We start from the raw sequence: 13,714 nt of genomic DNA on the forward strand, positions 1-13,714 counted from the left end.
AAAGTTTTCGGAGGGTCCTGAGGAGCAGCCTTTAAAACAGCAGCGCGGGCGGCTGCGGACTCACAGCTGATTGGGAGAATGCCGGCGCGTACACTTGGGACCAGAGAGCAGGCGGGCGGGAAGGTAAGCACCCGCAATGATGGAGAAAAAATACAGGCAGCGGGCGGCTCTCTGGCCGCTGCGAGCCGCTGCTGCTAGGATGGGGTTAAATCAGGCAGCGGGCGGCTCTCTGGCCGCTGCGAGCCGCTGCTGCTAGGATGGGGTTAAATCAGGCAGCGGGCGGCTCTCCAGCCGCCGCTTGTTCAATGATGGGGTTAAAGCGAACAGCAGGTGGCTGGAGAGCTGCCGCCACTGCTGCAAGGTAGGGGTTATATCAGGCAGGGTAGCTGGAGAGCCGCCGACGCTGCCATGAAATGGATGCTGCACTTCTATGAGTATCATGGGCGCCGGTGAATCAGCTGGAGCAGGCAGTTTGGGACCCGGCGTATAACACACAGTATCGGCGTATAACACGCAGGCAGGGTTTAAGCTTGCAATTTTAGTTTTAAAACTGTGTGTTATACGCCGATAAATACGGTAGATAAATTGATGAAAGAAAGTAGCAAAAGGAAGTAGGGATATCTTAAGAAATATTAAAAAAAGAAAGAAGGAGAAAAAAAATCTTAGGGTTATGCACAAGTAGGGCATATAAATGACTGGACAGAATAAAGGTGGTTAATGTTTTTCCTCTTATTTCTACTTAAGAGAGGGGAGCTTCAACAGTCAGAAGAACAAAGTTGCACAGGCCTTCAAGACTCCATATTTACATTTTTCCTCAGATGTGTTTGTCTTTGCCGGGCTTTTTTCTTCCAAGTGTAGCAGAATTTAGAGACACTTTATAAGGAGCAACAACCAACAGGGCAGCAGCAGGTTTTCACTGACTTCTCTCTTCACTGGTTCCTTGGAAAAGAGTCCCTTTGACTGGCCTCAAGTTACTGCCTAAAAAGAACCTCAGACAGACTTCAAGATTGTTACAATGAAGCAGCAAATCCTAAACTATGTCTGTTGGTCATTTCTGCAGCCAGTTCTTTCCTCCCGTTTCTTATTGCCTTTGTTGAGCATTTGCCTGAAAGGGGACTGTCAGGATATAGGGAAGAAAAGCGCCCCAGGGTCCAGACGGGGAAGACATTTCGATAGGAGCTGTAGCTGATAGCACAAGTCTTGTTAAATACACCTGCATTATTCTCCTGTAAGCAAAACAAGAAACAAAATGTAAAGCTTGCCTCTCATCTTTCCTGTGCATTTCATAGCCCAAAAGATCCTGCAGGAAAGGAAAATAAAACATGTGAGTCACCTGCACCTAACATACATGACCACATACGGGAAGCTTCTAACAAGTTGACTTGCCTTGTATATCAAAAGAATAAAAAGTCTGCATATTTTGAGGATAATTTAGGAATTCAAAAAGGAGGGACTTGCTGCTGTTGAAATGGACTTAACCAAGAAGGGTATCAGAATAAATCAAAACTGAACTCATGATATTATTGCAAAGTATAAGGCAGTAGTGGCAGATACTTTTTGTTTTCCATCCATATTTAAGCATGTCAGTAACCTCATGAGAGTTCGGGGACAACCCACTTTAATGTATTTTAATTCATATATTAATCATTATTTAGCATATAGTAATAGCTTTGGGGATGGTGTGGTTATCCACTGACTGAGCTGCTTTGTTAGGCAGGGAAAATAGCAATAGATGGAAGCCAGACCATCTGCCTTCCTGCTCAAGAATGGCTGTCCATTAAGATGATGGACAAGGTCAAAGTACCAACTTCTCAGGAATTCTTTTAGTGTAGGAATATTATTGATAAGATAAAAGTCTTAGCAAACCTTGTAGGTTTTGGTTGAATTATGTTACTTCTGAAATGTGTGCATGATGTTACTTTTAACGATTGGTTTACAGAGATGTTTCTTTGACTGGTTCATGGCAATGTATGATTTTCAAACCTGCATAAATGGGAATCCATTGTAAGCAGGGATGTGGCCATTTTGGAACTTGCTTCTTGGCAATCTTTTTTTTTTTTGCAAATAAAAGTCTTATTGCTTTCCATCTATCTGGTGTGGCTTATTGGCTCTGCACACCAGATAAAAGGACCTAAGCTGAGAAGAGGACTTTGAGAACTAAGCTTTTTAAGCATTAAAAACTGTTGGCATGGCAGTTCCTCAAGAGTAGCCTAAGAGTGGGAAAGAATATACCACTTAGCTGGTAGGCCGTGCAGAAGATAAGTAAAAACATATCAGTAAATCCTACAGAGCAACAGAAAAGGAACTTTTTTGATGCTGAAAAATCCAGGGAGAAGGATTATAAGGGCTAAGTAATTGAGGCACAATGCTTTTAAGCAAAAGACAGGTAAACTGAAAAAAGAGACATTTTACCTGGGGCCAGTCCCCATTAGGCAGCTGTTTCTCAATCAATAGTTTAATTCCCTTTTCCAGAACTCCAACATCTGGATACCTGCAAAGCAAAATGAACCAATCTGATGTAGTAATTAAGAGGCTGGACAGAAACTAGAAGCTAGTAAGTTCTAGTGCTCCATTAATCATGAAAGCTGGCTAGATGACTCTGGGCCAGTCACTCTTTCCCAATCTAATTCATCCCACAGAGGACAAGAGGAGGAGGTCAGAGCATAATGTTGTATTGCCTTGAATGCACATTATAAAGGCAGGATAGAAATCACCATCTTCCCCTTCTCCTCCAAAAGGTAGCAGAGAAAACATCTATGTTCAGAAAAGCTCTTTTTCCATGTGCTGCAGTACCCCAAGCACAAAAATCCAGTCCAATCTCTTGTTAGAATTTCCATCAGAGACCTGTGATTAATTACCCAATTCATGGCAAACATTTAAGGTGGCTGAGGGCATTGCTGAAGGGTCTTGTGGTGTATAATAGGTCTTCAGATAGATTCTATTCACAGCTCAGCACACTTTATTTGAAATGATAGAAAATTGAATGTGGGTGTGAGACTATGGAGAAAATGCTGTTTCGGGAGACATCCTAAGGATACTGTTTTGCACAATCAGTTACAGCACCTATATTGGAAGTGGTTGTGTGGACCAGTGGTGGGTTTCAAAAAAAAATGCTCCCTATTTTGTGGGTTTGGCTTAGAGGTCCTGTGACTGTGTGGGTGTGGCCAACTTGATGTCACTCACCAGGAGATGTCATGGCTTGGGTAAAATGTGGTGAAGCTCACTTAACAACACTCTTACTTAGCAACCAAAATTTTGGGCTCAATTGTAGTCATAAGTCAAGGACTATCTCTGCTTTCCTCTGCATGGCAGCCTTGTCCTAGTAAACTCCTTCTCCTTTCTGGCAATTTTTCTGGCACCAAAATAATCCAAACAATGTAAGGTTTCCTGTTGCAGCAGGGGGTTGGACTAGATGACCTTCTAGCCCTAAATTGCTGTGCTGTTTTCCCTCCCTCCCTCCATTCCTTCTTTCTTTCTCCCTTCCCTCTGTGGGAAGCCACCAACCCCCAAAGGCAGTGGATCCTGCAAGCTCTTACCTAGCAGCCATGAGTCCCAAGAGAGCCCAACAGGTGTTGTGGATCTGCGATGCAATGCTCTGGACATATCTGCGTTGTTCACAAGACTCAAAGTCCTCTCCCCAACCACCATCCTCCATCTGCTTGGAGACTAAGAACTCACAAGCCCGGGACACTGCCTGACAGGCCACTCTAGGAGAAGAAAGGCAAAAGGATGGAAATTCAGAGCCACCCTTGCCAACCAAAAGAGTGATTGGAAGAGCAAGGAAAAAGATTTTATCCTAAAGTGCTCATGAGAAGTTTCTTCCACTGCCAATCTTTCCTCCTAACCAGAAATGAAAGGAGAAAGGAGGTGACTCACCTGCCACAGTAGGTCCGCTGCATACAAGCATGTGCTTCCAATCCAAACCATGTGCCATAAGTGAAGCACACACCCCAGCTTCTAAAAAGGAAAAGAAATCAGTCAGCCAATGCAGACTGCTCAGGGCAGAAGGGAAGGGAGGGTAAAATACTGGGCTGTCTGTCGTTCATTCTCTGCAGCAATGTGAGAGAGAGAGAGAGAGAGACGGAGAGAGAAAGAGATGGAGATGTGCCTGCCAGAAACAGGAGGGATCTTCCAGGTTCACAGTGGGTAACCTTCTGCTACAATGACAAAGGGCCACTGACTGCAAACCAACAAGTGAGAAAACAGGATCTGTGAAACAAACCAGGGATCTCCCTATTTGCAATGACACATTTTCCAATCCAAAGAAATGTCTGGAATAGACAGCCCTAAAACTGTCAAGCTGTATTTATTTAGAAGATACTCACCCTTCCCATGACCCATCAGCTCTCTGCTTTTTCTGACAATATCTCAAGCCCTTTTGCAGTATCTCTCTAAGTAAAAAGGAGAACACAATGGGAAACCATTTCAACATTTCCACTCTCTGTTCTCTCCTTCCTAAGCTATCAAGATTTTCTCTCCCCTTAAGGAATCATGATCTATTTCCTCCCCTGCCCTGATTCTGCAGTTTGTCCTCTAGCAGACTTTCTCAAAAAGAAGGTCCAGTAAAATAAAATAAAGTAAAATAAAAGTAAACTCTGAAAGAGTCTTTCCTTCTACCCTCACTCGCCTTTGTTTACCTGATTTCCAGGGTTCTGTGTTCCGGGAAGCACTTGTGGAAATGCTTCAGCGCCTGCATCACAGCTGAGGTACATTCCACATAAGTATAGTCAACCATGATATCACCTAAACACCACACAGCAACAAGTAGGTCAGAATAATCTGGATGTTGGATGCGGAATATACCATGTTTTTCAGAGTATAAAATGCACCTCCCCCCCCCTTAAAAAAGGGTGAAAATTTGGTGCGTCTTATACACTGAATAGAGCCCCACCCACCGGCCCCCACCCTTTGGCCTCTGCCTCCCAGCAATTTACCTCCTTGCAGCAAATGGGGGAAATGGGGTTTGCAGAGGCTGCAATAGGCTGTGGCAATCCCTGCAGCCTGAAACAGCTGATGATCAGGAGGGTCATGCTTAAACTAAAATTGAAAGTGAAACTTGCTGTTTGCTGCAGGAGGCAAATTGCTGGGAGGCAAAGGCAGATTTTTTTTTCTTGTGCTAATCAGGCTGTTTGCTGCAAGGAGGTAAATCAACAACTATAAATACCTATAGAATGTTCAAATTATTAGACTTATTTTTTAAAGACTACCTTATTATTGTTCTAGATGACTTAACAAAAAGAAGAAGCTTTTTAAAATAAATGCTTGACCTGAAGAGGCCCAATGCTATTGTATCTTTTTTAAATAGCAGAGAATAATGTATACTTCCAGAAAGCCACATCAATTTTAACAGCATCTGTAGAAGTATAGTCTGAAATATAACACCACAAACAGTGTATATCGTCTGTACTGTTTGCTGTTTGTTGCAAGGAGGCAAATTGCTGGGAGGCAGAGGCAGATTTTTTCCCCTTGTTTTTCTCCCCAAAAGCTAGGTGCGTCTTATACTTCAGAGCAACTTATACTTAGAAAAATACGGTACTTTTCTTTCTTCCAGTGAACTTCTGGCATGTTTTACATGGTGAAGCCATCAAAAGGCAAGAAAACTGCTGAGCACTGGCAACGTGAGGGGAGGGCGGTAGATTCAACCCATCTTTATTCTATAAAGGCAACCATCCCTTGGACAGAATAAACCGTAGCAGAGACTGACATGAATTGTCTAGAAAGGGAACCGAAGGCCTTCTAGAGAAAGTAAAGAAGCCATGTAAGTTTTCACTCTTACCAAATACCTCTGAAGGATTCAACAACTCCAACAACCAGCCTCCGCGCATAGTTTCATAGCTTGAAAAGCCACCATCTGCATTCTGCATGTTTAGCAGCTAAAGAGAGAGAGAGGACAAAGAACAATCTGACTTGGTCAAAGAGGAGTCCAGGAAGCTCCAAAAAAGTTCAGACTTTATCTGCATTGAAAATCGTCTCTAATGGAGCCATCACTCCATCTAGATCAGTGGTTCTCACCTTCCTAATGCCGCAACCCTTTAATACAGTTCCTCATGTTGTGGTGATCCCCAACCATAAAATTATTTTCATTGCTACTACGTAACTATAATTTTGCTACTGTTATGAACTGTAATGTAAATATCTGATATGCAGGATATATTTTTATTGCTATAAGTTTAACATAATTAAAGCATAGTGATTAATCACAAAAACAATATGTAATTATATATTGTGAAATATTTATTTCTAATTACAAATAAATGAAATTTTGTCTTGAAGCATGGTGTAGCACAGGGGTAGGCAATCTTAAAACACTCAAAGAGCCAACTCAACATCACTCCCACCCAGTCACATGACATCCCCCCCCCAAAAGGCCTACCCAGGTTTCATGGCTCAGTGTTTTCTGTGGGAATAGGGTCTCTCTCTCTTCTCTCCCCCTCCCTCTCATTTCTGTTTTTCTCTATTTTTCCTCTTCCTTTCTCTTCTTTCTTCCTTTCCTTTCCCTCTTTCTTTTTCTTTCTTTCTCATTGAACATGATAGCAAATCCAAAATAAAGTTATTAATTGTAGGAAATTGCTTCTCTGCAATCTATTCATAGTGAACTCTATGTTGATAGAAACTGGCAAGATTGTACTAATAGCAATAGGATATATATTTTGATTTCTTTTGAGTTTGACAATATAATATGTTATCTAAATTATAAATAATCTTATTTTCAGATGCATTTTTTCGCCTTCTCTTTTATTTTCTTTAAAAAATATCAGACTTGCTTCCAATTTGTGCCTTCTGGCAAACTGCAGTTTTCTTGGCAAGAGATCTAGCTTGCCATTGCTTTCGTCATAGGTCTGAGAAAGTTAGTCTTTCTTTCTTTCTTTTTCTTTCTTTTCTCTTCCTTTCTTTCCCCCTGATTTGTTTCCCTCTCTTTTCCCTCTCTCTCATTCTCTCCCTTCAGCTCTTTCATTTCTTTCTCCCTCTCCCCCTTCTCTCTCTAATTTGTCCGCCTCTATTTTCCCTCTTTCCCATTCCCTCCTTCCAGCTCTTTCATTTCTCTCTCTCTCTCTCTCTTTCTCCCCTTTTCTCTTTCATCTCTTTCTTGCACGTGCAAGCAAAATACCTTCCTGGGCCGGGATCACGGTGGCAGGGACAGCGACTCCTTCCGCTGCCGCCACTGAGAAGTGAGTAGCTAGTTGTGTTGCGCAGGAGAACCATGCTGCGCAGGAGACTCCTCAGCGCCAGACTCCTCAGTGCCAGGTCCCCTTCGTGTTGGCTCAGGAAAGAGCCAGAGCAGCCACCTCTGGATGCAGAGAGGGAAGAGTTCCAGGGCCCTGCGCAAGGAGAGCCATGTGCAGCACAGGAGAACTGGAGCTCTTCCCTCCCTGCACCCAACCAGCTGCTGCTGCTCCCCATTCCCCTCTTTCCTGAGCCAACACGAAGGGGACAGCAGCTCACACCGACCTAGTCTGATGCTGGAGTCTCCTGCACAGCGTGGCTCCCCTGTGCTGTGTACCCAGTTACTCACCTCATTGCGCAGTGTTGTCCCCTCCGCCTTGATCCTGGCCCAGGAGGGTATTTTGCTTGTGCACGCGCTAGAGATGAGCAGCTAACAATTTCCCCCTCGGATCCTGGCGGAACTAAGCAGAGCCAGCTCAGCAGAGCCAGGTCTGTGCCGGGGGCAGGGAAGCGATGTCAGGTGGAAACTCGGCCACCGCCGCAGCCTCTCCTCAGCCGTTACCCTTCTCACTGCCCAAGCCTTCCCCTTTGATGCAGCTCAACCCTGGCGAAGGAGTGCGCCCTGTAGGAGCTCCCTGGCAGGAACACTTGCTGAAAAATGCCTGCTGGGAAGCCTGTCAGTCTTCTGGCACCTCTCCTTCCGCCGTGTGGGGAACCCAAGCCGCTCCTTTCCTTTGGGACAGCTTCTCACTAGCCTCTTTGTGGGAGGCTCCTCGGTGACCCCTGTGAAAAGGTTGTTCGACCCCCAAAGGGGTCGCGACCCACAGGTTGAGAATCGCTGATCTAGATGTATATTCAGCCCCATACTTCCCTGAAAATCACAATTCCTCTGTGAATTCAGTCTAACTTATTGTTTGTGGGCACACCTTGTACTGCTGCTTTAAAAAAAAAAATTTTGTTTCTACAAACTTTACATCTTTGCAACACATTACATTTTTTACCTATCTATGATGTCTGTTTTATCTATACAAATAAATATTTTATAACTATGACTATACATAATATTCTATATGTTCTATGTATAGTAGTTTTTACTACATTTATGTTGTTTTGTATAATCTATATAAATAAAAATGTAATGATTGTTTGTTCAAAATCGCTAATCTCTGAAAGTGCTTCACCGATTGCTTTGAAATTTTGACACAACGTTGCATTCGAATGGCGTATATTATATACGTATATCACATAGATGTCACACCTGTGACAGGTAAAAACATTACTTTTTGTAAAAAATGCTTTTTTGAAAACCAATGCCATCTGGTGGACGTAAAAGAACACACGCTATACTAAATATTTCATTATTCCATTTCAATGTTTCCAGTGCTATCTGATGGATGTAAAAGCAACACACGCTATACCAAATATTTCATAATTCCATTTCAATGTTTCCAGTGCCATCTGGTGGACGTGACAGCAACACATGCTATACTAAATATTTCATGATTCCATTTCAATGTTTCCAGCGCCATCTGGTGGACGTAAAGGCAACACACACTGTACTAAATATTTCATGATTCCATTTCAATGTTTCCAATTGCATTGTTATATTGAATTTTCATAGATTTCGATTTATTTTCATTTTGATTTAATTATTTTGTGTGACATTGCATTGGAATTGAGCTGTGTCATTTATCATAGTGTTCATTTAGTGAGTATACTATATTCGGAACAATTCGGCCTCTCTCCAGCTTCACCGCGACGGTCCCTTTATAAGTGTTGCTGGGCTGCGGCCACACCCTTTCCCCTTTCCACCCCTCATCTGAGGAGCTTTGGCCAAGGGGAGCCAAAGCCCTTCGGCCTCTGCCTCCCCTCTCTCCCTCCCCTCCCGCCAGGCCTTTGCTGTCTGCAGCGGGGTGCCACCTACACCATCCCTCGGCTGCCTCCCCCCGTCCTTAAGCCAGCCTACCCCAGGCCAGCCCAGTGGAGCTCCAGAGGAGGCGGAGGCGGAGCTAGCTGCACACACTTTCCACCCCACCTCACAGCGAGCCAGCTACGGCCTTGCCAAGGCGGTTTTGATGGGGCGGTGGCAGCCTGAGGTGCAGTGGGGCTGGGGCAGCCCCTGGGTGCCCCGTGAGGAGGCACACCAAGGACTTCTCCTCCTCCGAGATCCTAGATATCTCACTCTCCTGAGCCACCGACTTGGGGAAGCCCGAGCGCAGCTCCTCCGAGGAGATGCTCAACAACTTCCATGAGGTCGACAGCCCCGGCACCATCTCCCCCAACCAGCCTCGCCCGGCCCAGCAGCCCCAAGTCCTGACCAACGGCAGCACCCACCCGCCACCCCACTACGCCCAAACTGGGTCACAGCAACGCATGGCCGGGTACAGCTAGTATATAATATATTAAATCTTTTATAACTGATTTTATATATTTGTGCATTTACTTTATTTCATACATTTTTTTCATTCTATGTGTAATATTCTATATATTCTATGTATAACAGTTTTTACTACATTTACATCATTTTGTGTAATATTTATTTGCTATATTCTATCTCATATTTCAATCTTTTAATCCTTTTCCGGTTTTGTAGTTGTCTATTGTTTTGTTCATCTTTCTTCCGTTCGTTTTTGCTTTCCTGCTTTTCCCCTCCTTTCCTCTAGCCAATAAATCCCATACGGAGTAATATTCAGATTCGTCTTTCTCTTTTAGTTTTTTCGTGAGCCATCGTTGATATCTGTTATAGCTTTGAAGTCACCAATTAGACATATATCATATTCTATTTCTATTATTTTTTGGTGGATCTTCTTATAAAATTCTTTTTGGTTTTTATTTGGCGCGTATATTGCTGTGAGAAGAATTTTTCTTTGTTCTGTTTCTATTTCTCTCTTCCTTTATATGTTATTTGTTCTTCTCTCACTTTCTTATATACTTCATCTCTTACCGATTTTCTAGTAAAGTGGGAGCCTGTGTCTCCTGGCATAATTTGTGTGGATTTGATACACCTCGTCTATGTCCCTTCCTTCTTGTTTCTTGTTTGCTTTTTTGTAATATGTTCGCAACAATCTCTGTGATTGTTTCCTCTAAATCCTCCTCCTTTTCTTCTACTATATTTTGAAAGCAGAGAAAGAAGCCAGCTTTTTCAAGTTCCAAAAACACTATTTTTTCCCTAATTGTCTGTTTAGTGTAGTCAGCTTCTAATCTACAATCTCTATTCTCTTCTCTGTTTTTTCTACCTTTGTTTCTACTTTTTGAATTTTTTGTCCATTTTTTGTTATTTCGCTTTGTATTTTCCCTATTGTATCATCTATTCTAATCTCTCTTCATTTCTCCCATTTCTAGTTTAATTTCTTCATGATTTCTCCTAGTTTCTTCGTGATTTTTTGTAATTGTTGTGTTTTTGTAATTGTTTCTTTTGTTTTTGTAATTGTTTCTTGTGTTTTCAGCATTGTTTCTTGTATCATTGCTAATGCATCTTGCGTACACTGAAGGTTCATTGTTGAGCTCGCTTTCTCTAGACCCAGTGTGCTCTCAATTGTATGCTGGTTTGACTTCCTGGGCGGGGCTTACTGATGGAAGCAGCTTAACATAGCTGCTCTCGAGTTCCTGGTCGCGTTATCTGTTTAGACGATCGTCTATCAGATGTCTGACAGGTATCTTACTCTTTGGGCAAGAAGGGAAGAAGATTAGTTCTGCTGTGCAAGTGCCTTTTGATCTTTGCAGCTTTTGTGTCTGCGGAGAGAGGGGGCCCAGCCGAAGGCAGAACTGTATCCATGCTGGGAATCTCCAGCTGCCTTGCAGCACGAAGTAAGCATTCTCCCACTCAGAACAAGGCTTGAACTATTTGATTTTAATACGAGCTGAACTCGTATGCGAGAACTTTAATTGTTTATTCAAATCCTAGCTTCATTTTTACAAGATCTTCTTCCGTTAATCTAGCTATTTAAAGAGGCATTTAAAATGGCGATGAGCCTGCTGAATTCTTGCGTAACAATGATTATTTTCTTAATCTCCATGTTAAGTTCTACGGAGCTTTAAAACTTCAAAGGAAGGGAGTGATTTATTACTTTGCCTCACAGCCGGCCAGCAGAGTTTTACTAATTAGTTTCACTTTTACAAGACTTTCTTTCTTCTGTTAACTCTGCTAATATAGAGACACTTAAAATGGCGATGAGTATGCTGAACTGTTTCGCTACAATGTTTATCTTCTGAAACCTTTTGCAAAGTCCTACAGAGCCTCATAAATTTCAAAATAAAGGGGAGATTTAGTACCTCTTTCCATAGCTGTACAGTGGGCCAGTAGAGTTTTACTAATTGCTTGAAGATAAAACTTGGAATGGCCTCAAAACCAAATCCTAATTTGAAAACCCCTCCCTCAGCCCCCAGAAGCACATCGCCAATACCTAGCACAAAGTCGCAGCCTCCGCTCTCCATGCCCCCTACTGGAGATTTGCTAACGAAAGAATTTTTCTTGAGGGAATTAAATGAGGCTCTCAACACTCAGACAATTAAAGTGGAAGACAAATTTAAAGATTTTAAAGAAGAAATAAAAGAGGAGATAAAAGAGGAGATAAAAGAACTTAAAGAGGAGTTGTATGATAAAATTGATGCCAGCGTTGCTAAAATTAGAGATGACATGCTGGGGCTTGTAACTGTACTGACAGAACATGTTTCCGGAATTGAAGATAGTCTAGAGCAGTGTTTCTCAACCTTGGCGACTTTAAGTCCTGGGGACTTCAACTCCCAGAATTCCCCAGCCAGCTGTGCTGGCTGGGGTATTCTGGGAGTTGAAGTCCCCAGGACTTAAAGTCGCCAAGGTTGAGAAACACTGGTCTAGAGGATCTTAATGAAACTAATATAAACTTGACATCAAAAACAGAGGTGGTGCAACTAAAGTTGAAAATGCTGAAAAAGAAATTATGATACAGTACAGGCAAATGGAACTGGCATTAAGAGTAAGGGGGTTGCATGAAGAAAAACAGGAAAACCTGAAACAGATTCTTTCAGAAACTTTTGATAGTCTGGTGGGAAGACCGGGGGCTAGGTTTGACTGGCAAATCGATAAAGTTTATCGTGTTAACTCTTGGGTCGCAAAGCAGAAGCAGCTCCCTCGAGACATTGTTATATATTTCACTACAAGAGAGCTCAGAAACACGATATTACAAGAGTCTTATAACACTAAGCTCCAAATTGGGGGTCAAGACCTGACTGTTTTGAAAGAGATACCACCTCAAATGCTAAGAGCCAGGAGAGATTATGCTTTTTTAGTTGAAGAACTTAGAAACCTGTTGAGATCCATTACCAGTTCTGTGTATAGGGCGGCTATAGGCTGTCTGGAAACACAGGCCCAGAGATGGATGCTAACAAAAACATTCTTGTTAGCAATAAAAAGTTTTCCTATCAATTAGTGTGCCTCTCTGTACTAGTTTATTTAGCAGTTAACACCTCAAAGAAATGCAGGAATGCGAGCTGCTCGCCTTCCCCCATTCACTTCCTTCCCTTCTCATCTATCAATCTTCTCCTGTCCAAGGAGATGCAGCCCCCCTTTTTTTCATCCACCTCTCCTCTTTTGCCCAGAGACGAAGCCTTTTGCCATGCTGCATTATTATTATTAGATTATTTAGTCATGTGCCTTTTGATGTAATTTGTACACACCTTTTCTTTGTTTGGAACTAATAAAAAGAGCCCCCCGGGCATTGCTCGGGGCCAAGCCAGTGAAGCTCATCTCAAGAGAGATTTGTCCGGTGTCTTTCTTCTCATTCGGCTACAAACATGAGCGGCCCATCAGAAGCGTGTAAAAGCTGCAGAAACCGTCAGATACAGTACAGATGGGACGCACTATTTGGCATTATACTTACATTTGATAGGCAAAGATATCGTCTCAACTCCGTATGGAAAGCCCGAGATTTTTACTATAATATTTTGAAGGCTGGACATCCTGCACCATCTGGACCCGGAGAAAGATCACAAGAAGGACAAGACAGACAGCAAACCACACAACTACCAGATAAGATGGATCATCTTTCTCTCCTAGAAACGCAAGGTGTTATGGAACAAAGACCTAGCCGTATGATTATACTAGACGAATGGAGCAACAAGCTAAAAGGCAACAACCTCAACAATCACCTGCCATCGATCAAGGAGCTACAGCAACAAGTCCAGAAGCAGTGGGAGGAGCTAAGCCAAAGGTTAAACAGGCCATGCAAGAGGCTCTAAAAAAGCTTCAGGTAACCAAAGATGACAACTAAGATTTTAACATGGAATGTCAATGGATTGAATTCTCCACAGAAGAGAAAGAAAATATTTCACTATCTTAAACAGTTTAAGAATGACATAATTTGTTTGCAAGAAACTCATATTAAATCAACCAATCAAAAATATCTGATTAACCCAAGACTTGGTCAACATTTTGTAGCTTCTGCTATGGAAAAGAAAAATGGTATAGTTGTATACTTAAGAAAAGATATGAAAGCTGAATTAATTGAAGCAGATCCCTATGGAAGATACATCGCGTTAGATCTAATCCTAGAAGGGAAAAAGACATTGCTTT

At 42.5% G+C, this 13,714-nt stretch overlaps 1 protein-coding gene across 2 annotated transcripts in view; it reads right to left on the reverse strand.

The window, feature by feature from the left end:
• Positions 1-841: 841 nt before the first annotated feature.
• Positions 842-13,714, reverse strand: part of LOC148045569 (lanosterol synthase-like) — a 42,823-nt gene continuing 29,950 nt past the window's right edge. For both annotated transcript variants that reach the window (XM_087716626.1, XM_087716627.1), the window contains 7 exons: positions 5,777-5,873; positions 4,638-4,743; positions 4,326-4,391; positions 3,877-3,957; positions 3,537-3,707; positions 2,413-2,491; positions 842-1,226 (listed from right to left, as the gene is read on the reverse strand). In XM_087716626.1, coding sequence (XP_087572752.1) covers positions 1,011-1,226; positions 2,413-2,491; positions 3,537-3,707; positions 3,877-3,957; positions 4,326-4,391; positions 4,638-4,743; positions 5,777-5,873 — 816 coding nt within the window. In that variant the 3' untranslated portion in view covers positions 842-1,010. The remainder of the gene's footprint in view (positions 1,227-2,412; positions 2,492-3,536; positions 3,708-3,876; positions 3,958-4,325; positions 4,392-4,637; positions 4,744-5,776; positions 5,874-13,714) is intronic.

Source organism: Thamnophis sirtalis, unplaced genomic scaffold (assembly GCF_051295495.1).
Source record: "Thamnophis sirtalis isolate CommonGarterSnake01/CBP01778 unplaced genomic scaffold, rThaSir2_p1.2 scaffold_5, whole genome shotgun sequence".
Classification (NCBI taxonomy): Eukaryota; Metazoa; Chordata; class Lepidosauria; order Squamata; family Natricidae; genus Thamnophis; species Thamnophis sirtalis.